This window comes from Trachypithecus francoisi, unplaced genomic scaffold (genome assembly GCF_009764315.1).
Source record: "Trachypithecus francoisi isolate TF-2019V2 unplaced genomic scaffold, Tfra_2.0 Lachesis_group13, whole genome shotgun sequence".
Taxonomy (NCBI): Eukaryota; Metazoa; Chordata; class Mammalia; order Primates; family Cercopithecidae; genus Trachypithecus; species Trachypithecus francoisi.
The window spans coordinates 63,442,413-63,470,104 of NW_022681458.1; the positions used below are offsets into that span (position 1 = coordinate 63,442,413).

The window sequence follows — 27,692 nt, forward strand, 5'->3', positions numbered from 1 at the left end:
TTTTGATCTGTCTCATCTTACATGTTTTACTTTTAATGTACTGAACTACAGGTTCTATGTGCATTGGAGCAAATGACATACTAAAACTCTTATGTACATTAACAAAGGGGATTTGATTAGGTTACCTAGGTAATTTTACACATCATGTTTTTCTTCTAGGTGAGCCGGATCCCCCAAGGAAATTAGAAGTGACTGAAATGACAAAGAACAGTGCCACCTTAGCCTGGTTACCTCCCCTGCGTGATGGAGGTGCTAAAATCGATGGCTACATCATTAGTTACAGAGAAGAAGAGCAGCCTGCAGATCGCTGGACAGAGTACTCAGTGGTGAAAGATCTCAGCCTTGTTGTCACTGGCCTAAAGGAAGGAAAGAAATACAAATTTAGAGTAGCGGCCAGAAATGCTGTTGGAGTCAGTTTGCCAAGAGAAGCTGAAGGAGTGTATGAAGCCAAAGAACAACTGTGTAAGTAGTCGTTGCTTCATTTATGTCATGTGCTAAGTTTATTAGAATTTCTTTTATATGTAGACATTTCTCCCTGAGGAATCTAGCTCTATAAATACTTGAAAAACAACAGAGAACAGTGGCTTTCAAACACGTGGGTGGGCCAACAACACACAGTAAATAAACTTATGCAAACACATAGATAACTAAAAAACATTTCCTGAAACAATACCCATTCATTATCAGGTGCACTCTTATGTTTTCTACCCTATTCTATGTTTTTAAAAATGTTGGCTGTACAACAAACATATAAAAAAAAAAGCTCATCATCACTGATCATTAGAGAAATGCAAATCAAAACCACAATGAGATATCATCTCATGCCAGTTAGAATGGCGATCATTAAAAAGTCAGGAAACAACAGGTGCTGGAGAGGATGTGGAGAAATAGGAACGCTTTTACACTGTTGGTGGGAGTGTAAATTAGTTCAACCATTATGGAAGACAGTGTGGCGATTCCTCAAGGATCTACAACCAGAAATACCTTGACCCAGCAATCCCATTACTGTGTATATATCCAAAGGATTATAAATAATTCTACTATAAAGACACATGCACATGTATGTTTATTGTGGCACTGTTCTCAACAGCAAAGACTTGGAACCAACCCAAATGCCCATCAGTGATAGACTACATAAAGAAAATGTGGCACATATACACCACAGAATACTACGCAGCCATAAAAAAGGATGAGTTCATGTCCTTTTCAGAGACATGGATGAAGCCGGAAACTATCATTCTCAGCAAACTAACACAAGAACAGAAAACCAAACACCATATGTTCTCATTCATAAGTGGGAGTTGAACAATGAAAACGCATGGACACAGGGAGGGGAGCATCACACACTGGGACCTGTCAGGGGGATGGGGGGCTAGGGGAGGGATAGCATTAGGAGAAATACCTAATGCAGATGATGGGTTGACGGGTGCAGCAAATCACCATGGCATGTGTATACCTATGTAACAAGCCTGCACATTCTGCACACGTATCCCAGAACTTAAAGTAAAAAAAAAAAAATTGGCGGTAATACAAGCATTAATTTGAACCAGTATAGTTCTCCACCAGAAGAAACTTAACCACCTTCCCAAAATTAATATCTTTTCATTTTACTTTCAGTGCCACCAAAGATCCTTATGCCAGAGCAAATTACTATCAAAGCTGGGAAAAAACTCCGAATTGAAGCCCACGTGTATGGAAAGCCTCATCCCACCTGTAAATGGAAAAAAGGAGAAGATGAAGTTGTCACATCCAGCCACCTGGCAGTGCATAAAGCAGACAGCTCTTCAATTCTGATCATAAAAGATGTGACTAGAAAAGACAGTGGTTACTACAGCCTCACAGCAGAGAACAGTTCTGGGACAGACACTCAGAAAATCAAAGTTGTAGTCATGGGTGAGTTAAGTATTAGACAAACAGCCATCTAAATATGAAACTCTGAAACATTTTTACCCATCACATCCTTGTTCTTACATTTATTTCCTCTTGGTTCATGCAGATGCCCCTGGCCCCCCTCAGCCTCCATTTGACATTTCTGATATAGACGCCGATGCTTGCTCCCTGTCGTGGCACATCCCTCTGGAGGACGGAGGCAGTAACATCACCAATTACATAGTGGAGAAGTGTGATGTAAGCCGAGGGGACTGGGTCACGGCTCTAGCTTCAGTCACAAAAACTTCCTGCAGGGTTGGAAAGCTGATCCCAGGCCAGGAGTACATCTTCCGGGTCCGTGCTGAAAACCGATTTGGCATCTCAGAGCCTCTCACATCTCCAAAGATGGTTGCGGAGTTCCCATTTGGTATGTTTTTGTGAAGGGGAAAAAAAGTTATGTTTTCTTTCTAGTTTGTTACTGAATGTAAAAACTGACATTTTCCTTGTCTTCATCTCCAGGTGTTCCTAGTGAACCAAAGAATGCACGAGTCACCAAAGTCAACAAGGACTGTATTTTTGTTGCATGGGACAGACCAGACAGTGATGGAGGGAGCCCCATTACTGGTTATCTGATTGAACGCAAGGAAAGAAACAGTTTGCTGTGGGTGAAAGCCAACGATACTCCTGTCCGGTCAACTGAATATCCTTGTGCTGGCCTTGTAGAAGGTCTTGAGTATTCATTCAGAATCTATGCCTTAAACAAAGCTGGATCCAGCCCACCCAGCAAACCCACAGAATATGTAACTGCAAGAATGCCAGTTGGTAAGTTTTGGGGTTTTTTTAATTGTTGTTGTTGTTGTTTTAGTATTATGGAGGCATATTTAAATCTCAGAGTCTAAGATTTGGACTCCAAGACATAGACAGTAGTAGAGATCTGAAGATTACAACTCCCGTTCAAGAATATGTTCTATCTCTTACAATGAAGATGACATATTAAAAAAGAAAAGGACATATAATTTCCTTTAAAGCATACAGCAAGGACTCAAAAGTGCATACTAGTTGGACAGTTATTAAAATGGGATAATTGTCATCCTGTTGAGCTTGTTACTTAGCAGCAGGGATGATAATGTGAAATATGGAAGTTTAAACTTCTGCTAGTAAGATAAATGGTGAGTGTACCTCTTTTTGTTTCAGATCCTCCTGGGAAACCTGAAGTTATTGATGTCACCAAGAGTACTGTATCTCTGATCTGGGCACGTCCAAAGCATGATGGAGGCAGTAAAATTATTGGTTATTTCGTAGAAGCTTGCAAACTTCCTGGTGATAAATGGGTACGGTGCAATACTGCACCTCACCAGATTCCCCAGGAAGAGTACACAGCTACTGGCCTAGAAGAGAAAGCTCAGTATCAATTTAGAGCTATTGCCAGGACCGCAGTAAACATTAGCCCACCTTCGGAACCTTCTGATCCAGTGACTATCCTCGCAGAAAATGGTAAGATTCTGCTGAGTATTATAGGCAAAGATGTAACAGCATTCATGATGGTCATTTTTCCTAATAAACAACTAAGTATACACCTAAGGAAAAGAGGAAAAATAAAATGATATTTTATATATAGACACAAACATTATGATTATGGAGAATCATAATAAAAGCAGGATACACAACTGTGGCAACAATATAATTTCAATAGTTATTCAATAATGCAGTTATTATTTGTCTATTAAAAATATGCAAAATGAAATAACATTAAAATTCCATTCTTGAAAGAGGCAGCATATGAATTTCCCACTATTATTAATAAGGATTACATAATATAGCTTTGCATATATTAAGTCCTTTATCTTATTTCTTTCCAGTCCCTCCCAGGATAGACCTAAGTGTGGCTATGAAATCATTGCTTACTGTGAAAGCTGGAACTAATGTCTGCTTGGATGCTACTGTTTTTGGTAAACCAATGCCAACGGTTTCTTGGAAGAAAGATGGAACACTGCTAAAACCAGCAGACGGCATAAAGATGGCAATGCAGCGGAATCTGTGCACCTTGGAGCTATTCAGCGTGAACCGGAAGGACTCGGGAGACTATACCATTACCGCTGAAAATTCAAGTGGTTCTAAGTCAGCCACCATTAAGCTTAAAGTGTTAGGTAACTAATAAACTTCATTAGAATCCCATATTTTACTTTGGTTAATGGGACGTAAATAGGATTTACAAAATAATGTGGGAGAAGACATACATATTCTAACGTATATTTCCTATGCACAGAATTATTCTTATGACAGAACCATGTTTTAGAGTTTAAAAGAGCATTAGAAAAATCACGTTTCAATTACTCAGTTTTACAAATGAAGAAACTAAGATTCTAAAAAATTAACTAATCTCCTAGGTCATATAGGAAATTGACAATAGAAAGACTGCAGTCCAGGTCTCCAGACCTCTACTCTATATTCAATTCCCCATTCCACATATTTTAGTGAAAGACTTCACTCTTCTTCCTTATTCTTTCAGATAAACCGGGTCCTCCAGCATCTGTTAAAATCAACAAAATGTATTCAGATCGTGCAATGCTTTCTTGGGAACCGCCTCTTGAAGATGGAGGCTCAGAAATCACCAACTATATTGTTGACAAACGTGAAACAAGCAGGCCCAACTGGGCTCAAGTCTCTGCAACTGTGCCTATCACCAGCTGCAGCGTGGAGAAACTTATAGAGGGCCATGAGTATCAGTTCCGTATTTGTGCTGAAAATAAATATGGAGTAGGCGATCCAGTCTTCACTGAACCAGCAATTGCCAAAAACCCATACGGTAGGAACATGTCCTGGTGGTTTTTCATTTTACTTTTTAAATATTACCTTTTAGTCTGGGAAATTAACTTTTCAATCAATTTCTGCAGACCCACCAGGACGCTGTGATCCTCCTGTTATTAGCAACATAACCAAAGATCACATGACAGTCAGCTGGAAGCCACCAGCAGATGATGGCGGCTCACCCATCACCGGCTATTTGCTTGAAAAGCGGGAAACCCAGGCTGTTAACTGGACTAAGGTCAACAGAAAACCTATTATAGAAAGAACATTAAAAGCAACAGGTCTTCAAGAAGGTACCGAATATGAGTTCCGTGTTACAGCTATAAATAAAGCTGGACCAGGCAAACCCAGTGACGCATCCAAGGCCGCTTATGCTCGGGACCCTCAGTGTAAGTGTTCATGAACGAGATCCATATCCTGTGTTAAAAGCAGCATGAAACACCCAGGAAGGAGGTTTAAATGAAAATTTCCTATCATTATTTCTTCTCAGATCCTCCTGGCCCACCAGCTTTCCCTAAAGTATATGATACAACTCGTAGCTCCGTGAGTCTATCCTGGGGCAAGCCAGCCTATGACGGCGGCAGCCCTATCATTGGTTATCTCGTTGAAGTAAAACGGGCTGACTCCGATAACTGGGTGAGGTGCAACTTACCACAGAATCTACAGAAAACCCGCTTTGAGGTTACTGGCCTGATGGAAGACACACAGTATCAATTTCGTGTGTACGCCGTTAATAAGATTGGATACAGTGACCCCAGCGATGTGCCAGATAAACACTATCCCAAGGACATCTTAAGTAAGTATTACTAGGGGGAATACCTAAGGCTTTTCTTATTAATCATATTCTAAGAGGGAGAATAGAACTCCCTTAAGTAGATTAATTTATTTACAAGGTGTAGACTTGGTAACTCCAGGAGTACTTTTTAGGAGAGCTGGATGGGTACTTTAGGGTATTGTAGAACAGGCAAATCAAATGCAAATGATTTGTGGTTTTGAAAGCTTTTCATATATATAAGAATTTCATGTCTTTAAAAGACATGGAATGAGAGAATTTTATTGGAATGTAAGAATTTTATTTTACGAATAAAGAGGCCTTTTAACTAAGTAGTGAGCTATTTACTATTCTTAGGGTTTCTGTTTTCCAATCCACCATCTCCCTAAGTATGTGATTGGTGGGCTCTCCATCTTAATTTCCCTTCTTCTTATTTTTCATATTTGCTTATTCTCCATGATAATTTCCCCTTTATTTGAATTACTTGATATTATATGTCATCCTCCAGGTACTTTTCTTCCTACTACTAATAAAGAGAGCTAGAATATGTGGCAGAATACCTTCATGGAATATAGAAAGGAAAAAACAAGAATGAAAGGGAGCCAAAAACCAATCATCTACTTTCCTTTTAGTATATGTAGCATTTCAGAGTACATAAGGCTCATGAAAGAGGAGGTACCGATCCTCCAGGGAAAACCTGGTTAAACCTAAAGCATAGTGGAAAATGGAAAGGTCAACAATTAGTACAGAACAGAAAAATGGTTTTGAGGATTGTATTAAGGAAGTTTTAAAGAACAAGAAATCGGCTCTAGAAAATAAATGTATTTTAGGAGTGATAAGGCCAGTCCTTGGAAATACATTTGTCTATTAAATTTTTAATTAACTTTCTTCACCCAAAATTAAACAGTTCCACCTGAGGGAGAACTTGATGCGGATTTAAGGAAGACACTCATATTACGTGCTGGAGTTACTATGAGACTATATGTACCAGTAAAAGGACGCCCACCTCCAAAGATTACTTGGTCTAAACCTAATGTCAATCTAAGAGACAGGATTGGACTGGACATAAAGTCAACTGACTTTGACACTTTCTTGCGCTGTGAGAATGTGAACAAATATGATGCAGGAAAATACATCTTAACCCTGGAGAACAGCTGTGGTAAAAAGGAATATACCATTGTTGTGAAAGTGCTTGGTAAGTCTATTTCAAAAAAGAATCATATATATTTTTAATAGTATATGTATTTTTTACACATTCATTTCTTATTTACCCACTATTTATCCAGATACTCCCGGGCCACCTGTCAATGTGACTGTTAAGGAAATAGCCAAAGACTCTGCTTATGTTACCTGGGAGCCTCCCATTATTGATGGTGGAAGCCCCATCATAAACTATGTGGTACAAAAACGTGATGCAGAGAGGAAATCCTGGTCTACAGTGACAACTGAGTGCTCCAAAACAAGCTTCAGAGTATCTAATTTGGAGGAGGGAAAATCCTACTTCTTCCGAGTGTTTGCTGAAAATGAGTATGGCATTGGTGATCCTGGTGAAACTCGTGATGCTGTCAAAGCTTCCCGTAAGCAAAGGAACCATCATCCCATCATTTTGAGTGACATCCTTCCTTTGCTATATGGGGCTTACACTTATCATTTCTCCTTTGCTTTAGAAACTCCTGGACCAGTTGTGGACCTGAAAGTGAGGTCTGTAACTAAGTCATCTTGTAGCATTGGCTGGAAAAAGCCTCATAGTGATGGTGGAAGTCGGATTATTGGATATGTAGTTGATTTCCTGACTGAAGAAAATAAGTGGCAACGAGTTATGAAATCCTTAAGCCTACAGTACTCCGCAAAAGATCTGACTGAAGGGAAGGAATATACCTTCAGAGTGAGTGCTGAGAATGAAAATGGAGAAGGAACCCCAAGCGAAATCACTGTTGTGGCAAGGGATGATGTTGGTAAGGCTCTATCCACACATCTTCATTTTTCCTTTATTGTCATCAAAAGCGCACTCTTGTGTCCTACTCACTACCTTATCTAAAAATCCATTAAAAGCTAGAAGTATGTGAAAAAGTTAATTACCTGGCCTTAAAAATAACAGTAATTTATCTCTGCTATTTTACAGTGGCTCCTGATCTTGACTTAAAGGGTCTACCTGATTTGTGCTACTTGGCTAAAGAAAACAGCAACTTCCGGCTTAAGATCCCCATAAAAGGCAAGCCAGCTCCATCAGTCTCCTGGAAGAAAGGGGAAGATCCTCTAGCAACTGACACTAGAGTCAGTGTTGAGTCATCTGCAGTTAACACAACTCTTATAGTATACGATTGCCAAAAATCTGATGCTGGAAAATACACAATCACACTTAAGAATGTTGCTGGCACCAAGGAAGGAACTATCTCCATAAAGGTTGTTGGCAAGCCTGGCATCCCCACTGGACCAATCAAATTTGATGAAGTCACAGCAGAAGCCATGACCTTAAAGTGGGCTCCTCCAAAGGATGATGGAGGTTCTGAAATCACCAACTATATCCTAGAGAAGAGGGATTCTGTGAACAACAAGTGGGTGACGTGCGCCTCAGCTGTCCAGAAAACCACCTTTAGAGTAACCAGACTTCATGAGGGCATGGAATATACCTTCAGGGTCAGTGCCGAAAATAAATATGGTGTCGGGGAAGGCCTGAAATCAGAGCCAATTGTTGCTAGACATCCATTTGGTAAGTGTCTTAAATTCAGAAGACATGAAGCAAAACATGGTTTTGAGGAGGCTTCTTATTATAAATCTTGCATTATCTACTTTTTTCTAGATGTGCCTGATGCTCCCCCACCTCCCAATATTGTGGAGGTCAGACACGATTCAGTATCTCTAACTTGGACTGACCCCAGGAAAACTGGTGGCTCTCCAATTACAGGTATTTTGTTTATTCTTACCCTACAGCTTTTACATCAAGATTCCTCACAAATATTTCCCTGAGAACAGTGGAATGTGTGCTTACCAATAACATTATCTGCTTATACAGCAATGTGTTTTTCTTTCAGTACATATGGTTAATGTTTAATTTTATTGAAAATCTCCTAATGTAATAGTTAATAAAGTATTTCTTAATTATAATATCCATTTTTGTAAGTTAAAATTGTTCAACCAAAAAGACAACAACTATGCATATTCCAAGAGGAAAAAAAATGGCACTATGCTTAGGTAATAAAAGTATAGATACTAGCAAGAATGATTACTTGTTCAATATATATGGATATGTATAAATAATTTGGGCAACACATATATATTGTAAAATCAAGCTGCATTTATACTTTGTATGTGAATTGATACAACCCTGGGTCTTTTGTAGGGTATCATCTCGAGTTCAAGGAAAGAAACAGCCTTTTGTGGAAGAGAGCTAACAAGACTCCGATAAGGATGAGAGACTTTAAAGTGACAGGATTAACTGAAGGTCTTGAATATGAATTCCGAGTTATGGCAATCAATTTAGCCGGTGTGGGCAAGCCAAGCCTACCATCAGAGCCTGTCGTGGCACTGGACCCGATTGGTAAGTCATTATATGAAGAAAAACCCATGTGCATTTTTTACATGAAGAAAACATTGGTATTTGTTTGACTGGTTTTGTTTTTATGTTTTAGATCCTCCTGGAAAACCTGAGGTTATTAACGTAACAAGGAATTCAGTGACTCTCATTTGGACTGAACCTAAATATGACGGTGGTCATAAGTTAACTGGATATATAGTGGAGAAGCGAGATCTACCTTCCAAATCTTGGATGAAAGCCAACCACGTTAATGTCCCAGAATGTGCCTTTACTGTAACTGACCTTGTTGAGGGTGGAAAATATGAATTCAGAATTAGAGCAAAGAATACAGCAGGTGCTATCAGTGCTCCATCAGAAAGTACAGGAACCATTATTTGCAAGGATGAATATGGTAGGTCCATTTTACTTTTTATGTACTTTGTTTTTGTTTTTGTTTTTTAAAAAAAAAAAAAAAAATTAAGCCTCCTTCCTTTTCTGATTAAAATGTATTTTCTTCTTTGCAGAGGCACCAACAATTGTCCTTGATCCCACAATAAAAGATGGGCTAACAATTAAAGCAGGGGATACCATTGTTTTGAATGCCATTAGCATTCTTGGCAAACCCCTTCCAAAATCAAGTTGGTCCAAGGCAGGAAAAGACATTAGACCATCAGATATCACTCAGATAACTTCAACCCCAACATCTTCCATGCTTACTATCAAGTATGCCACTAGAAAAGATGCCGGTGAATACACCATCACTGCTACCAATTCTTTTGGCACGAAGGAGGAACATGTGAAGGTAACAGTCCTTGATGTACCTGGTCCCCCAGGTCCCATTGAAATCAGTAATGTTTCTGCTGAAAAAGCAACACTTACATGGACACCTCCCTTGGAAGATGGCGGCTCACCAATTAAGTCCTATATACTTGAAAAGAGAGAAACCAGTCGACTTTTGTGGACAGTGGTTTCTGAAGATATTCAGTCTTGCAGGCATGTGGCAACCAAACTTATCCAAGGAAATGAGTACGTCTTCCGGGTCTCAGCTGTAAACCACTATGGCAAAGGAGAACCTGTACAGTCTGAACCTGTCAAAATGGTAGACAGATTTGGTATGTAGAGCATGTGAGGGAATTGAAATGGAAACATTTATAGCAGAGTTTAGGAAATCATGGATTTCTAATAAATTTGCTTCCTTTTCAGGTCCCCCTGGCCCTCCTGAAAAACCAGAGGTCTCAAATGTCACTAAGAACACTGCCACTGTCAGCTGGAAAAGGCCAGTGGATGATGGTGGCAGCGAAATCACAGGATATCACGTAGAAAGGAGAGAAAAGAAAAGCCTGCGGTGGGTGAGAGCAATAAAAACGCCAGTTTCTGATCTCAGATGCAAAGTAACAGGACTGCAAGAAGGAAGCACCTATGAATTCCGTGTCAGTGCAGAAAACAGAGCAGGAATTGGTCCACCCAGTGAGGCTTCAAATTCTGTTCTAATGAAAGATGCAGCATGTTAGTATTTGTCTTTTTCAATACCACTCATTCCAGAATGCCAATATTTTATCTAAATTATCCAAAAGCCAAGTCTGAAAATATACTTTTGTGTCTTTGTTTCTTTTTCAGATCCTCCAGGACCACCTTCAAATCCGCATGTCACTGATACTACCAAGAAATCTGCTTCTTTGGCATGGGGCAAGCCTCATTATGATGGTGGACTTGAAATCACCGGCTATGTTGTGGAGCATCAAAAAGTAGGAGACGAGGCCTGGATAAAAGATACCACAGGAACTGCCCTCAGAATCACTCAGTTCGTTGTTCCTGATCTTCAGACTAAAGAAAAATACAACTTTAGAATCAGTGCCATCAACGATGCAGGTGTTGGGGAGCCAGCAGTGATTCCAGATGTTGAAATCGTAGAACGGGAAATGGCTCCTGATTTTGAACTAGATGCCGAGCTTCGAAGAACACTTGTTGTTAGAGCAGGACTCAGTATTAGAATATTTGTGCCGATTAAAGGTCGTCCTGCTCCTGAAGTGACATGGACCAAAGATAATATCAACCTGAAAAACCGAGCCAACATTGAAAATACAGAATCATTTACTCTTCTGATTATCCCAGAATGTAACAGATATGATACCGGTAAATTTGTAATGACCATTGAAAACCTGGCTGGGAAGAAAAGTGGCTTTGTGAATGTCAGAGTCTTGGATACGCCAGGCCCAGTCCTCAACCTGCGGCCTACAGACATCACAAAGGACAGTGTCACCCTGCACTGGGACCTCCCTCTGATAGATGGAGGCTCACGTATAACAAATTACATTGTAGAGAAACGTGAAGCAACACGGAAATCTTATTCCACAGTCACCACTAAGTGCCATAAATGCACATATAAAGTTACCGGCTTGTCTGAAGGGTGTGAATACTTCTTCAGAGTGATGGCAGAGAATGAATATGGAATTGGTGAGCCAGCAGAAACTACAGAGCCTGTAAAAGCCTCTGAAGCACCATCTCCACCAGACAGCCTTAACATCATGGACATAACTAAGAGCACTGTCAGCCTGGCATGGCCTAAGCCTAAACACGATGGTGGCAGCAAGATCACTGGCTATGTGATTGAAGCCCAGAGAAAAGGCTCTGACCAGTGGACCCACATCACAACCGTGAAAGGGTTAGAATGTGTTGTGAGGAATCTAACTGAAGGAGAGGAATACACCTTCCAAGTGATGGCAGTGAACAGCGCGGGGAGAAGTGCCCCTAGAGAAAGCAGACCCGTCATTGTCAAGGAGCAGACAATGCTTCCAGAGCTGGATCTCCGTGGCATCTATCAGAAACTGGTCATTGCCAGAGCTGGTGACAACATCAAAGTTGAAATTCCAGTGCTCGGTCGACCAAAGCCCACAGTGACATGGAAAAAAGGAGACCAAATTCTTAAACAGACACAGAGAGTTAATTTTGAAACCACAGCAACTTCAACCATTTTAAATATCAGTGAGTGTGTCAGAAGTGATAGTGGGCCCTATCCATTAACAGCAAGGAATATTGTAGGAGAGGTTGGTGATGTCATCACCATTCAAGTCCATGATATCCCAGGGCCACCTACTGGACCAATCAAATTTGATGAAGTTTCATCTGATTTTGTAACCTTCTCTTGGGATCCCCCTGAGAACGATGGTGGTGTACCAATAAGCAACTATGTAGTGGAAATGCGGCAGACTGACAGTACTACCTGGGTTGAGTTAGCAACCACCGTTATACGTACTACCTATAAAGCCACCCGCCTTACTACTGGATTAGAGTATCAGTTCCGTGTAAAAGCTCAGAATAGATATGGAGTTGGACCAGGCATCACATCAGCATGTATAGTTGCCAACTATCCATTTAAGGTTCCTGGACCTCCTGGTACCCCTCAGGTAACTGCAGTTACCAAGGATTCAATGACCATTAGCTGGCATGAGCCACTTTCTGATGGTGGAAGCCCCATTTTAGGATATCACGTTGAAAGAAAAGAACGAAATGGTATTCTCTGGCAGACTGTGAGCAAAGCTTTGGTACCAGGCAACATTTTCAAATCAAGTGGACTTACAGATGGTATTGCTTATGAATTCCGGGTGATTGCAGAAAACATGGCAGGCAAAAGCAAGCCAAGCAAGCCATCAGAGCCTATGTTGGCTCTGGATCCCATCGACCCACCTGGAAAACCAATACCTCTAAATATTACAAGAAACACAGTGACACTTAAATGGGCTAAGCCTGAATATACTGGGGGCTTTAAAATTACCAGTTATATTGTTGAAAAGAGAGACCTTCCTAATGGACGGTGGCTGAAGGCCAACTTCAGCAACATTTTGGAGAATGAATTTACAGTCAGTGGCCTAACAGAAGATGCTGCATATGAATTCCGTGTGATTGCCAAAAATGCTGCAGGTGCCATCAGTCCACCATCTGAGCCATCTGATGCTATCACTTGCAGGGATGACATTGAAGCACCAAAGATAAAGGTGGATGTTAAATTTAAGGACACAGTTATATTAAAAGCAGGTGAAGCATTCAGACTGGAAGCTGATGTTTCAGGCCGCCCACCTCCAACAATGGAATGGACCAAAGATGGAAAAGAGCTGGAAGGCACAGCAAAGTTAGAAATAAAAATTGCAGATTTCTCTACTCATCTGGTAAACAAAGATTCAACAAGAAGGGATAGTGGTGCCTATACCCTTACAGCAACTAATCCTGGTGGCTTTGCTAAACACATTTTCAATGTCAAAGTTCTTGACAGACCAGGCCCACCTGAAGGACCTTTGGCTGTAACTGAAGTGACATCAGAAAAGTGTGTACTATCATGGTTGCCTCCACTGGATGATGGAGGTGCCAAAATTGATCATTACATAGTACAGAAACGTGAAACCAGCAGATTGGCATGGACAAATGTAGCCTCAGAAGTCCAAGTAACAAAGCTAAAGGTCACTAAACTCTTGAAAGGCAATGAATACATATTCCGTGTCATGGCTGTAAATAAATATGGAGTGGGAGAGCCACTGGAATCAGAGCCTGTGCTTGCAGTGAATCCTTATGGACCCCCTGATCCGCCCAAAAACCCTGAGGTGACAGCTATTACTAAAGACTCGATGGTTGTCTGCTGGGGACATCCTGATTCTGATGGTGGAAGTGAAATCATCAATTATATTGTGGAACGGCGTGATAAAGCTGGCCAACGCTGGATTAAATGCAACAAAAAAACTCTTACTGATTTAAGATATAAAGTGTCTGGACTGACAGAAGGACATGAATATGAGTTCAGGATTATGGCTGAAAATGCTGCTGGAATTAGTGCACCAAGTCCTACCAGTCCATTTTACAAGGCTTGTGACACTGTGTTTAAACCTGGACCACCAGGTAACCCACGTGTTCTAGATACAAGCAGATCATCCATTTCAATTGCTTGGAATAAACCTATCTATGATGGTGGTTCAGAAATCACTGGGTATATGGTTGAGATTGCCCTGCCAGAGGAAGATGAATGGCAGATTGTCACTCCACCAGCAGGACTCAAGGCAACTTCTTATACTATCACTGGCCTCACAGAGAATCAGGAATATAAGATTCGCATCTATGCCATGAATTCCGAAGGACTTGGGGAACCTGCCCTTGTTCCTGGAACTCCAAAGGCTGAAGACAGAATGCTGCCTCCAGAAATTGAACTGGATGCTGACCTGCGCAAAGTTGTTACTATAAGGGCCTGCTGCACCCTGAGACTTTTTGTTCCAATCAAAGGAAGGCCTGCACCTGAGGTGAAGTGGGCCCGGGAACATGGAGAATCTTTAGATAAAGCTAGCATTGAATCCACAAGCTCTTACACACTGCTTATTGTTGGAAATGTAAACAGATTTGACAGTGGCAAATACATACTAACTGTAGAAAATAGTTCAGGCAGCAAGTCTGCATTTGTCAACGTTAGAGTTCTTGATACACCAGGCCCTCCACAGGATCTGAAGGTAAAGGAGGTCACTAAGACATCTGTCACACTGACATGGGACCCACCTCTCCTTGATGGAGGTTCAAAAATCAAGAACTATATTGTTGAAAAGCGAGAATCAACAAGAAAAGCATATTCAACTGTTGCAACAAACTGCCACAAGACTTCCTGGAAGGTAGACCAGCTTCAAGAAGGCTGTAGCTACTATTTCAGGGTTCTCGCAGAAAATGAATATGGCATTGGGCTGCCTGCTGAAACCGCGGAATCTGTGAAAGCATCAGAACGACCTCTTCCTCCAGGAAAAATAACTCTGATGGATGTCACAAGAAATAGTGTGTCACTCTCTTGGGAGAAGCCAGAGCATGATGGAGGCAGCCGAATTCTAGGCTACATTGTGGAGATGCAGAGCAAAGGCAGTGACAAATGGGCCACATGTGCCACAGTCAAGGTCACTGAAGCCACTATCACTGGATTAATTCAGGGTGAAGAATACTCTTTCCGTGTTTCAGCTCAGAATGAAAAGGGCATCAGTGATCCTAGACAACTGAGTGTGCCAGTGATCGCCAAAGATCTTGTCATTCCACCAGCCTTCAAACTCCTGTTCAATACTTTCACTGTACTGGCAGGTGAAGACCTAAAAGTTGATGTTCCATTCATTGGCCGCCCTACCCCAGCTGTAATCTGGCATAAAGATGATGTACCACTGAAGCAGACAACTAGAGTAAATGCAGAGAGCACAGAAAATAATTCACTACTGACAATAAAGGATGCCTGCCGAGAAGATGTTGGCCATTATGTGGTTAAACTGACTAACTCAGCTGGTGAAGCTACTGAAACCCTTAATGTTATTGTTCTTGACAAACCAGGGCCTCCAACTGGACCAGTTAAAATGGATGAAGTGACAGCTGATAGTATTACTCTTTCCTGGGGCCCACCCAAGTATGATGGCGGAAGTTCTATCAATAATTACATTGTTGAGAAACGGGACACTTCCACAACCACCTGGCAAATTGTATCAGCTACAGTTGCAAGGACAACAATAAAGGCTTGCAGACTGAAGACTGGATGTGAATATCAGTTTAGAATTGCAGCTGAAAACAGATACGGAAAGAGTACCTACCTCAATTCAGAGCCTATTGTAGCCCAATATCCATTTAAAGTTCCTGGTCCTCCTGGCACTCCACTTGTCACACTGTCCTCCAGGGACAGCATGGAAGTACAATGGAATGAGCCAGTCAGTGATGGAGGAAGCAGAGTCATTGGCTATCATCTAGAACGCAAGGAAAGAAATAGTATCCTCTGGGTTAAGTTGAATAAAACACCTATTCCTCAAACCAAGTTTAAGACAACTGGCCTTGAAGAAGGTGTTGAATATGAATTTAGAGTCTCCGCAGAGAACATCGTGGGCATTGGCAAGCCGAGTAAGGTATCAGAATGTTATGTGGCTCGTGACCCATGTGATCCACCAGGACGGCCAGAGGCAATCATTGTCACAAGGAATTCTGTGACTCTTCAGTGGAAGAAACCCACCTATGATGGTGGAAGCAAGATCACTGGTTATATTGTTGAGAAGAAAGAATTACCTGAGGGCCGTTGGATGAAAGCCAGTTTTACAAATATTATTGACACTCATTTTGAAGTAACTGGCCTAGTTGAAGATCACAGATACGAATTCCGGGTTATAGCCCGAAATGCCGCAGGAGTGTTTAGTGAGCCTTCAGAAAGCACAGGAGCAATAACAGCTAGAGATGAGGTAGATCCACCACGAATAAGTATGGATCCAAAATACAAAGACACAATCGTGGTTCACGCTGGTGAATCATTCAAGATTGATGCAGATATTTATGGCAAACCAATACCAACCATTCAGTGGATAAAAGGTGATCAGGAGCTTTCAAACACAGCTCGATTAGAAATAAAGAGCACTGACTTTGCCACCAATCTCAGTGTAAAAGATGCAGTACGTGTCGACAGTGGAAATTACATACTGAAGGCCAAAAATGTTGCAGGAGAGAGATCAGTTACTGTGAATGTCAAGGTTCTTGATAGACCAGGGCCACCTGAAGGACCTGTTGTTATCTCAGGAGTTACAGCAGAAAAATGCACACTAGCTTGGAAACCTCCACTTCAGGATGGTGGGAGTGATATCATAAATTATATTGTGGAAAGGAGAGAAACCAGCCGCTTAGTTTGGACTGTGGTTGATGCCAATGTGCAGACTCTCAGCTGCAAGGTTACTAAGCTTCTTGAAGGCAATGAATATACTTTCCGTATAATGGCGGTAAACAAATATGGTGTTGGTGAACCTCTTGAATCTGAGCCAGTAATTGCCAAGAATCCATTTGTAGTACCAGATGCACCAAAAGCTCCAGAAGTCACAACAGTGACCAAGGACTCAATGATTGTTGTATGGGAAAGACCAGCATCTGATGGTGGCAGTGAAATTCTTGGATATGTTCTTGAGAAACGGGATAAAGAAGGCATTAGATGGACAAGATGCCATAAGCGTCTGATAGGAGAGTTGCGCCTGAGAGTAACTGGACTCTTAGAAAATCACAATTATGAGTTCAGAGTTTCTGCTGAGAATGCTGCTGGACTTAGTGAACCAAGCCCTCCTTCTGCTTACCAAAAGGCTTGTGATCCTATTTATAAACCAGGACCTCCAAACAACCCCAAAGTCATAGATATTACCAGATCTTCAGTATTCCTATCTTGGAGCAAACCAATATATGATGGTGGCTGTGAAATCCAAGGATACATTGTTGAAAAATGTGATGTGAGTGTTGGTGAATGGACAATGTGCACTCCACCAACAGGAATTAATAAAACAAACATAGAAGTAGAAAAGCTGTTGGAAAAGCATGAATACAACTTCCGTATCTGTGCTATTAATAAAGCTGGAGTTGGAGAACATGCTGATGTCCCTGGACCTATTATAGTTGAAGAAAAATTGGAAGCACCAGACATTGATCTTGACCTAGAACTAAGGAAAATCATAAATATAAGGGCAGGTGGCTCCTTAAGGTTATTTGTTCCTATAAAAGGTCGTCCTACACCAGAAGTTAAATGGGGAAAGATGGATGGTGAAATTCGAGATGCAGCTATAATTGATGTCACTAGCAGTTTCACCTCTCTTGTCCTTGACAATGTCAACCGATATGATAGTGGAAAATATACACTTACATTAGAAAACAGCAGTGGAACAAAGTCTGCCTTTGTTACTGTGAGAGTTCTGGACACGCCAAGTCCACCTGTTAACCTGAAAGTCACAGAAATCACCAAAGACTCAGTATCAATTACATGGGAACCTCCTTTGTTGGATGGGGGATCCAAAATAAAAAATTACATTGTTGAGAAACGTGAAGCCACAAGAAAATCATATGCTGCTGTTGTAACTAATTGCCATAAGAATTCTTGGAAAATCAATGAGCTCCAAGAAGGTTGCAGTTATTACTTCAGAGTCACAGCTGAGAATGAGTATGGTATTGGCCTTCCTGCCCAGACTGCTGATCCAATTAAGGTTGCAGAAGTCCCACAACCTCCTGGAAAAATAACTGTGGATGATGTCACCAGAAACAGTGTCTCTCTGAGTTGGACAAAACCTGAACATGATGGTGGCAGTAAAATCATTCAGTATATTGTGGAAATGCAAGCTAAACACAGTGAGAAATGGTCAGAGTGTGCTCGAGTAAAGTCTCTTGAGGCAGTAATTTCCAACCTAACTCAAGGGGAAGAATATCTTTTTAGAGTTGTTGCTGTAAATGAAAAGGGGAGAAGTGACCCTCGGTCCCTTGCAGTTCCAATAGTTGCCAAAGATCTGGTAATTGAGCCAGATGTAAAACCTGCATTCAGTAGTTACAGTGTACAGGTTGGCCAAGATTTGAAAATAGAAGTGCCAATTTCTGGACGTCCTAAGCCGACAATTACCTGGACTAAAGATGGTCTCCCACTGAAGCAGACCACAAGAATCAATGTTACTGATTCACTGGATCTCACCACACTCAGTATTAAAGAAACTCATAAGGATGATGGTGGACAATATGGAATCATGGTTGCCAATATTGTTGGTCAGAAGACAGCTTCCATCGAAATTGTAACTCTAGATAAACCTGATCCTCCAAAAGGACCTGTTAAATTTGATGATGTCAGTGCTGAAAGTATTACATTATCTTGGAACCCTCCACTATATACAGGGGGCTGCCAAATCACCAATTACATTGTTCAGAAAAGAGATACAACCACCACAGTATGGGATGTTGTTTCTGCTACTGTTGCTAGAACTACACTCAAAGTGACCAAACTGAAAACTGGTACAGAATACCAATTTAGAATATTTGCTGAAAATAGATATGGACAAAGTTTTGCCTTAGAATCTGATCCAATTGTAGCTCAATATCCCTACAAAGAACCAGGCCCTCCAGGTACACCATTTGCCACAGCCATTTCCAAAGACTCCATGGTAATACAGTGGCATGAACCAGTCAACAATGGTGGAAGCCCAGTCATAGGTTACCACCTGGAGAAAAAAGAAAGAAATAGTATTTTGTGGACAAAGGTCAACAAAACTATTATTCATGACACCCAATTCAAAGCACAGAATCTTGAAGAAGGCATTGAATATGAATTCAGAGTGTATGCAGAAAATATTGTTGGTGTAGGCAAAGCAAGCAAGAATTCTGAATGCTATGTAGCCAGAGATCCCTGTGACCCACCAGGAACCCCAGAACCAATAATGGTTAAAAGAAATGAAATCACTTTACAGTGGACCAAACCTGTATATGATGGTGGAAGTATGATTACAGGCTACATTGTAGAGAAACGTGATTTGCCTGATGGTCGTTGGATGAAAGCCAGCTTTACAAATGTCATTGAAACTCAATTTACTGTGTCAGGTCTTACTGAAGATCAAAGATACGAATTCAGAGTCATTGCAAAGAATGCCGCTGGTGCAATAAGTAAACCCTCTGACAGTACTGGACCAATAACTGCCAAGGATGAGGTTGAACTCCCAAGAATTTCAATGGATCCAAAATTCAGAGACACAATTGTGGTAAATGCTGGAGAAACATTCAGACTTGAGGCTGATGTCCATGGAAAGCCCCTACCTACCATTGAGTGGTTAAGAGGAGATAAGGAAATTGAAGAATCTGCTAGATGTGAAATAAAGAACACAGATTTCAAGGCTTTACTTATTGTAAAAGATGCAATTAGAATTGATGGTGGGCAGTATATTTTAAGAGCTTCCAATGTTGCAGGTTCTAAGTCATTCCCAGTAAATGTAAAAGTATTAGATAGACCAGGACCTCCAGAAGGGCCAGTCCAGGTTACTGGAGTCACTTCTGAAAAATGCTCTTTAACATGGTCTCCACCACTTCAAGATGGCGGCAGTGACATTTCTCACTATGTTGTTGAAAAGCGAGAAACCAGTCGACTTGCCTGGACTGTTGTTGCTTCAGAAGTTGTAACCAATTCTCTGAAAGTTACCAAACTCTTAGAAGGTAATGAATATATTTTCCGTATAATGGCTGTCAACAAATATGGTGTTGGAGAGCCTTTGGAATCTGCACCAGTACTAATGAAAAATCCATTTGTGCTTCCTGGACCACCAAAAAGCTTGGAAGTCACAAATATTGCCAAAGACTCCATGACCGTCTGTTGGAACCGTCCAGATAGTGATGGTGGAAGTGAGATTATTGGTTACATTGTAGAGAAAAGAGACAGAAGTGGCATTCGATGGATAAAATGTAATAAACGCCGCATTACAGATTTGCGTCTAAGAGTGACAGGATTAACAGAAGATCATGAGTATGAATTCAGGGTCTCTGCAGAAAATGCTGCTGGAGTTGGGGAACCAAGTCCAGCTACAGTTTATTATAAAGCCTGTGATCCTGTGTTCAAACCTGGCCCCCCCACCAATGCACACATTGTAGACACCACCAAAAATTCAATCACACTTGCCTGGGGTAAACCCATCTATGATGGTGGCAGTGAGATCCTGGGATACGTAGTAGAAATCTGTAAAGCAGATGAAGAAGAATGGCAAATAGTTACTCCACAGACTGGCCTGAGAGTTACTCGATTTGAAATTTCAAAACTCACTGAACACCAAGAGTATAAAATACGAGTCTGTGCCCTCAACAAAGTTGGTTTAGGTGAGGCTACATCAGTTCCTGGTACTGTGAAACCAGAAGATAAACTTGAAGCACCTGAACTTGACCTTGACTCTGAATTAAGAAAAGGAATTGTTGTAAGAGCTGGTGGATCTGCCAGAATTCACATTCCATTCAAAGGTCGTCCAACGCCTGAGATCACTTGGTCTCGAGAGGAAGGTGAATTCACAGATAAGGTCCAAATTGAAAAGGGAGTAAACTATACCCAACTATCAATAGATAACTGTGATAGAAATGATGCTGGAAAATACACTCTTAAGTTGGAAAACAGCAGTGGATCAAAGTCTGCTTTTGTAACTGTGAAAGTTCTTGACACTCCAGGACCACCACAGAATTTGGCAGTCAAAGAAGTGAGAAAAGATTCTGTCCTCCTGGTATGGGAGCCACCCATCATTGATGGAGGTGCAAAGGTCAAAAACTATGTGATTGACAAACGTGAGTCAACCAGAAAAGCGTATGCTAATGTGAGTAGTAAATGTAGCAAAACAAGTTTTAAAGTGGAAAATCTTACAGAAGGAGCCATTTATTACTTCAGAGTCATGGCTGAAAATGAATTTGGAGTTGGTGTTCCAGTGGAAACTGTTGATGCCGTGAAAGCTGCTGAACCTCCTTCCCCGCCAGGAAAGGTTACACTCACTGATGTGTCCCAGACCAGTGCATCACTTATGTGGGAGAAACCTGAACATGATGGTGGTAGCAGAATCCTGGGGTATGTTGTTGAAATGCAGCCCAAAGGAACTGAAAAATGGAGCATTGTGGCCGAATCCAAAGTCTGTAATGCAGTTGTTACTGGTTTGAGTTCTGGACAAGAATATCAGTTCCGTGTCAAGGCTTATAATGAGAAGGGAAAAAGCGATCCAAGAGTGCTGGGTGTTCCTGTCATAGCCAAGGACTTGACTATACAGCCTAGTTTAAAGTTACCATTTAACACATATAGTATCCAAGCTGGAGAAGATCTTAAAATAGAAATTCCAGTTATAGGCCGACCAAGACCTAACGTTTCTTGGGTCAAAGATGGTGAGCCTCTTAAACAGACAACAAGAGTAAACGTTGAAGAAACAGCTACCTCAACTGTTTTGCACATTAAAGAAGGTAACAAAGATGACTTTGGAAAATATACCGTAACGGCAACAAACAGTGCAGGCACAGCAACAGAAAATCTCAGTGTTATCGTTTTAGAAAAGCCTGGACCTCCAGTTGGCCCAGTTCGGTTTGATGAAGTTAGTGCAGACTTTGCAGTCATATCTTGGGAACCTCCAGCCTATACTGGTGGCTGCCAAATAAGCAACTACATTGTAGAGAAGCGAGATACAACCACCACCACTTGGCACATGGTATCAGCAACAGTTGCAAGAACAACAATTAAAATAACCAAACTGAAAACAGGCACGGAGTACCAGTTTAGAATTTTTGCTGAAAACAGGTATGGAAAAAGTGCCCCACTGGATTCTAAGCCAGTTATTGTACAGTATCCATTTAAAGAACCTGGACCACCTGGAACTCCTTTTGTGACATCAATCTCAAAAGATCAAATGCTTGTGCAATGGCATGAGCCAGTTCATGATGGAGGCACCAAAATTATTGGCTACCATCTTGAACAGAAAGAAAAGAACAGTATTTTATGGGTCAAGTTAAATAAGACCCCCATTCAGGACACCAAATTCAAAACAACTGGGCTTGATGAGGGCCTTGAGTATGAGTTCAAAGTTTCTGCTGAAAATATTGTTGGCATTGGCAAGCCTAGCAAAGTGTCGGAATGTTTTATTGCTCGTGATCCATGTGACCCACCTGGTCGCCCTGAAGCCATTGTTATTACAAGAAACAATGTCACACTGAAATGGAAGAAACCTGCCTATGATGGTGGTAGCAAAATAACAGGTTACCTGGTAGAAAAGAAAGATCTACCTGATGGCCGCTGGATGAAAGCCAGCTTTACCAACGTGTTAGAAACTGAATTTACAGTGAGTGGACTTGTAGAAGACCAAAGATATGAATTTAGAGTAATTGCAAGAAATGCAGCTGGAAACTTTAGTGAACCATCTGAAAGTAGTGGTGCCATTACTGCAAGAGATGAAATTGATGCACCAAATGCCTCTCTGGATCCAAAATATAAAGATGTCATCGTTGTTCATGCAGGAGAGACTTTTGTTCTTGAAGCCGACATCCGTGGCAAACCTATACCTGATGTTGTTTGGTCAAAAGATGGAAAAGAACTTGAAGAAACAGCTGCTAGAATGGAAATTAAATCTACTATTCAGAAAACAACTCTTGTTGTCAAAGACTGTATACGGACTGATGGAGGACAATATATTCTGAAACTCAGCAATGTTGGTGGTACAAAGTCTATACCCATCACTGTAAAAGTACTTGACAGGCCAGGGCCTCCTGAAGGGCCTCTGAAAGTTACTGGAGTTACTGCAGAAAAATGTTACCTGGCATGGAACCCACCTTTGCAAGATGGTGGTGCTAATATTTCACATTACATCATTGAAAAGAGGGAGACAAGCCGACTCTCTTGGACCCAGGTTTCAACTGAGGTACAGGCCCTTAACTACAAAGTTACTAAACTTCTTCCTGGTAATGAGTACATTTTCCGTGTCATGGCTGTGAATAAATACGGAATTGGAGAGCCCTTGGAATCTGGGCCTGTTACAGCCTGTAATCCTTATAAGCCACCAGGTCCTCCTTCAACACCTGAAGTCTCAGCAATCACTAAAGATTCTATGGTAGTAACATGGGCACGCCCAGTAGACGATGGAGGTGCTGAAATTGAGGGCTACATTCTTGAAAAACGAGATAAGGAAGGCGTTAGATGGACCAAGTGCAACAAGAAAACATTAACGGATCTCCGGCTCAGGGTAACTGGTCTTACCGAAGGCCATTCCTATGAATTCAGAGTTGCTGCTGAAAATGCAGCTGGTGTGGGAGAACCTAGTGAGCCATCTGTTTTCTACCGTGCATGTGATGCCTTGTATCCACCAGGTCCACCAAGCAATCCAAAAGTGACGGACACTTCCAGATCTTCTGTCTCCCTGGCATGGAGTAAGCCAATTTATGATGGTGGTGCACCTGTTAAAGGCTATGTTGTAGAGGTCAAAGAAGCTGCTGTGGATGAATGGACAACCTGCACTCCACCAACAGGATTACAAGGAAAGCAGTTCACAGTGACCAAGCTTAAAGAAAATACTGAATATAACTTCCGTATTTGTGCCATCAATTCTGAAGGTGTAGGTGAACCTGCAACTCTACCTGGTTCAGTGGTTGCTCAGGAGAGGATAGAGCCACCAGAAATAGAACTCGATGCTGATCTCAGAAAGGTGGTTGTTCTGCGTGCAAGTGCTACTTTACGCTTATTTGTCACTATCAAAGGTCGACCAGAACCCGAAGTTAAATGGGAAAAGGCAGAAGGCATTCTCACTGACAGGGCTCAGATCGAGGTGACCAGCTCATTTACAATGTTGGTGATTGATAATGTTACCAGATTTGACAGTGGTCGGTATAATCTGACATTAGAAAATAATAGTGGCTCCAAAACAGCTTTTGTTAACGTCAGAGTTCTTGACTCACCAAGTGCCCCTGTGAATTTGACTGTAAGAGAAGTGAAGAAAGACTCAGTGACGTTGTCCTGGGAACCACCACTTATTGATGGTGGAGCTAAGATTACAAACTACATTGTCGAAAAACGAGAAACTACAAGAAAAGCCTATGCTACTGTTACAAACAATTGCACTAAAACTACTTTCAGAATTGAAAATCTACAAGAAGGATGTTCTTACTACTTCCGAGTCTTGGCTTCCAATGAATATGGGATTGGTTTGCCAGCTGAAACAACGGAACCCGTTAAAGTGTCTGAACCACCCCTCCCACCTGGAAGAGTAACTCTTGTTGATGTGACCCGTAATACAGCTACAATTAAGTGGGAGAAACCAGAAAGTGATGGTGGCAGCAAAATTATTGGTTATGTGGTTGAAATGCAGACTAAAGGGAGTGAAAAGTGGAGCACCTGCACACAAGTTAAGACTCTAGAAGCAATTATATCTGGCTTAACTGCAGGAGAAGAGTATGTCTTCAGGGTAGCTGCAGTTAATGAAAAGGGAAGAAGTGATCCAAGACAACTTGGAGTGCCAGTAATTGCAAGGGATATTGAAATAAAGCCTTCAGTTGAGCTTCCTTTCCATACTTTCAATGTAAAGGCTAGAGAACAACTTAAGATTGATGTGCCATTCAAAGGAAGACCTCAAGCTACTGTGAACTGGAAAAAAGATGGTCAGACTCTTAAAGAGACAACTAGAGTCAATGTTTCTTCTTCAAAGACTGTAACATCACTATCTATTAAAGAAGCTTCAAGGGAAGATGTTGGAACTTATGAATTATGTGTTTCAAACAGTGCTGGATCCATAACAGTTCCTCTTACTATAATTGTCCTTGACAGACCGGGACGTCCAGGTCCTATACGTATTGATGAGGTTAGTTGTGACAACATAACCATTTCTTGGAATCCTCCAGAATATGATGGGGGCTGCCAAATTAGCAATTACATCGTTGAAAAGAGAGAAACCACCTCTACAACATGGCACATAATTTCACAAGCAGTTGCAAGAACATCCATTAAAATAGTTCGCCTGACCACAGGAAGTGAGTATCAGTTCCGTGTTTGTGCAGAAAACCGCTATGGAAAGAGCTCCTACAGTGAATCTTCAGCTGTTGTTGCAGAGTATCCATTCAGTCCCCCAGGTCCTCCTGGTACTCCTAAAGTTGTGCATGCCACAAAATCTACCATGCTTGTAACCTGGCAAGTGCCAGTTAATGACGGAGGAAGTCGAGTAATTGGCTATCATCTTGAGTATAAAGAAAGAAGCAGCATTCTTTGGTCAAAAGCAAATAAAATCCTCATTGCTGATACTCAAATGAAAGTCTCCGGCCTTGATGAAGGACTGATGTATGAGTATCGTGTATATGCTGAGAATATTGCTGGAATCGGTAAATGCAGTAAATCTTGTGAACCAGTCCCTGCAAGAGATCCTTGTGATCCTCCTGGACAACCTGAAGTCACAAATATCACAAGAAAATCAGTGTCACTTAAATGGTCTAAACCACATTATGATGGTGGAGCTAAGATCACAGGATACATTGTTGAACGCAGAGAACTACCAGATGGCCGGTGGCTGAAGTGCAATTATACTAATATACAGGAAACACACTTTGAAGTAACTGAACTTACTGAAGATCAGCGTTATGAATTCCGGGTTTTTGCAAAGAATGCTGCTGACTCAGTTAGTGAACCATCTGAATCCACTGGGCCTATTACAGTTAAAGATGATGTTGAGGCTCCAAGAATTATGATGGATGTCAAGTTCCGAGACGTTATTGTTGTCAAAGCTGGAGAAGTCCTTAAGATAAATGCAGACATTGCAGGGCGACCTCTGCCAGTAATTTCCTGGGCCAAGGATGGTGTAGAAATTGAAGAAAGAGCAAGAACAGAAATCATCTCAACAGACAATCATACTTTGTTAACAGTTAAAGACTGTGTAAGACGAGACACTGGGCAATATGTACTAACACTGAAGAATGTTGCCGGCACTCGGTCTGTGGCCATTAATTGCAAGGTACTTGATAAGCCTGGTCCACCAGCAGGACCGCTTGAAATAAATGGCCTCACTGCTGAGAAATGCTCTCTTTCCTGGGGACGCCCCCAAGAAGATGGTGGTGCAGATATCGACTATTACATCGTAGAAAAACGTGAAACAAGCCACCTTGCATGGACAATATGTGAAGGAGAGTTACGGACGACATCCTGTAAAGTAACCAAGTTACTCAAAGGCAATGAATATATATTTAGAGTAACTGGTGTCAATAAATATGGTGTTGGTGAGCCCCTAGAGAGTGTAGCTGTAAAGGCACTAGATCCATTTACAGTTCCAAGCCCACCCACATCTTTGGAAATTACTTCTGTGACGAAAGAATCTATGACGCTTTGCTGGTCAAGACCTGAGAGTGATGGAGGTAGTGAAATATCTGGATATATAATTGAAAGACGAGAGAAAAATAGCCTAAGATGGGTGCGTGTAAACAAAAAACCAGTTTATGATCTGAGAGTGAAATCAACAGGACTTCGGGAAGGATGTGAATATGAATATCGTGTTTATGCAGAAAATGCTGCTGGCCTAAGTCTTCCAAGTGAAACCTCTCCCTTAATTCGGGCAGAAGATCCAGTATTCCTACCATCTCCTCCATCTAAACCCAAAATTGTGGACTCAGGCAAGACAACTATAACTATTGCCTGGCTTAAGCCACTGTTTGATGGTGGGGCCCCAATAACTGGATATACTGTTGAATACAAAAAATCTGATGACACTGACTGGAAAACTGCCATTCAGAGCTTACGAGGGACAGAATATACAATAAGTGGACTAACAACAGGAGCTGAATATGTTTTCAGAGTAAAATCTGTCAATAAGGTTGGTGCTAGTGACCCCAGTGATAGCTCCGACCCTCAGATAGCAAAGGAAAGAGAAGAAGAACCTGTATTTGATATTGACAGTGAAATGAGGAAGACTTTGATTGTCAAGGCTGGTGCCTCATTTACCATGACTGTGCCTTTCCGAGGAAGACCAGTACCCAATGTCTTGTGGAGTAAGCCAGACACTGACCTCCGCACTAGAGCTTATATTGATACCACAGACTCTCGTACCTCACTGACCATTGAAAATGCCAACAGAAATGACTCTGGAAAGTACACATTAACAATTCAGAATGTTTTGAGTGCTGCTTCACTGACCTTAGTTGTCAAAGTTTTAGATTCCCCAGGTCCTCCAACCAACATTGCTGTGCAAGATGTAACCAAAGAGTCTGCAGTGTTATCCTGGGATGTTCCTGAAAACGATGGTGGAGCACCAGTGAAGAATTACCACATAGAAAAACGTGAGGCCAGCAAGAAAGCATGGGTCTCTGTGACCAACAACTGTAACCGCCTCTCCTACAAAGTTACCAATTTACAAGAAGGAGCTATCTACTACTTCAGAGTCTCTGGAGAAAATGAGTTTGGTGTTGGTATGCCAGCTGAAACAAAGGAAGGAGTAAAAATAACAGGTATGT

The 27,692-nt window shown here is 41.4% G+C and overlaps 1 protein-coding gene across 1 annotated transcript in view; it reads left to right on the forward strand.

Annotated features, from left to right (window-relative positions):
* LOC117094789 (titin-like) overlaps positions 1-27,692 on the forward strand; it is a 273,144-nt gene that overhangs the window by 211,215 nt on the left and 34,237 nt on the right. Inside the window, 19 exon segments of the mRNA XM_033230996.1 lie at positions 160-462; positions 1,618-1,893; positions 1,997-2,296; positions 2,389-2,691; positions 3,064-3,363; positions 3,729-4,016; positions 4,379-4,675; positions 4,764-5,066; positions 5,168-5,473; positions 6,357-6,644; positions 6,736-7,026; positions 7,117-7,404; positions 7,572-8,159; positions 8,250-8,354; positions 8,790-8,987; positions 9,079-9,375; positions 9,488-10,075; positions 10,167-10,469; positions 10,581-27,686. Coding sequence (XP_033086887.1) covers positions 160-462; positions 1,618-1,893; positions 1,997-2,296; positions 2,389-2,691; positions 3,064-3,363; positions 3,729-4,016; positions 4,379-4,675; positions 4,764-5,066; positions 5,168-5,473; positions 6,357-6,644; positions 6,736-7,026; positions 7,117-7,404; positions 7,572-8,159; positions 8,250-8,354; positions 8,790-8,987; positions 9,079-9,375; positions 9,488-10,075; positions 10,167-10,469; positions 10,581-27,686 — 22,728 coding nt within the window.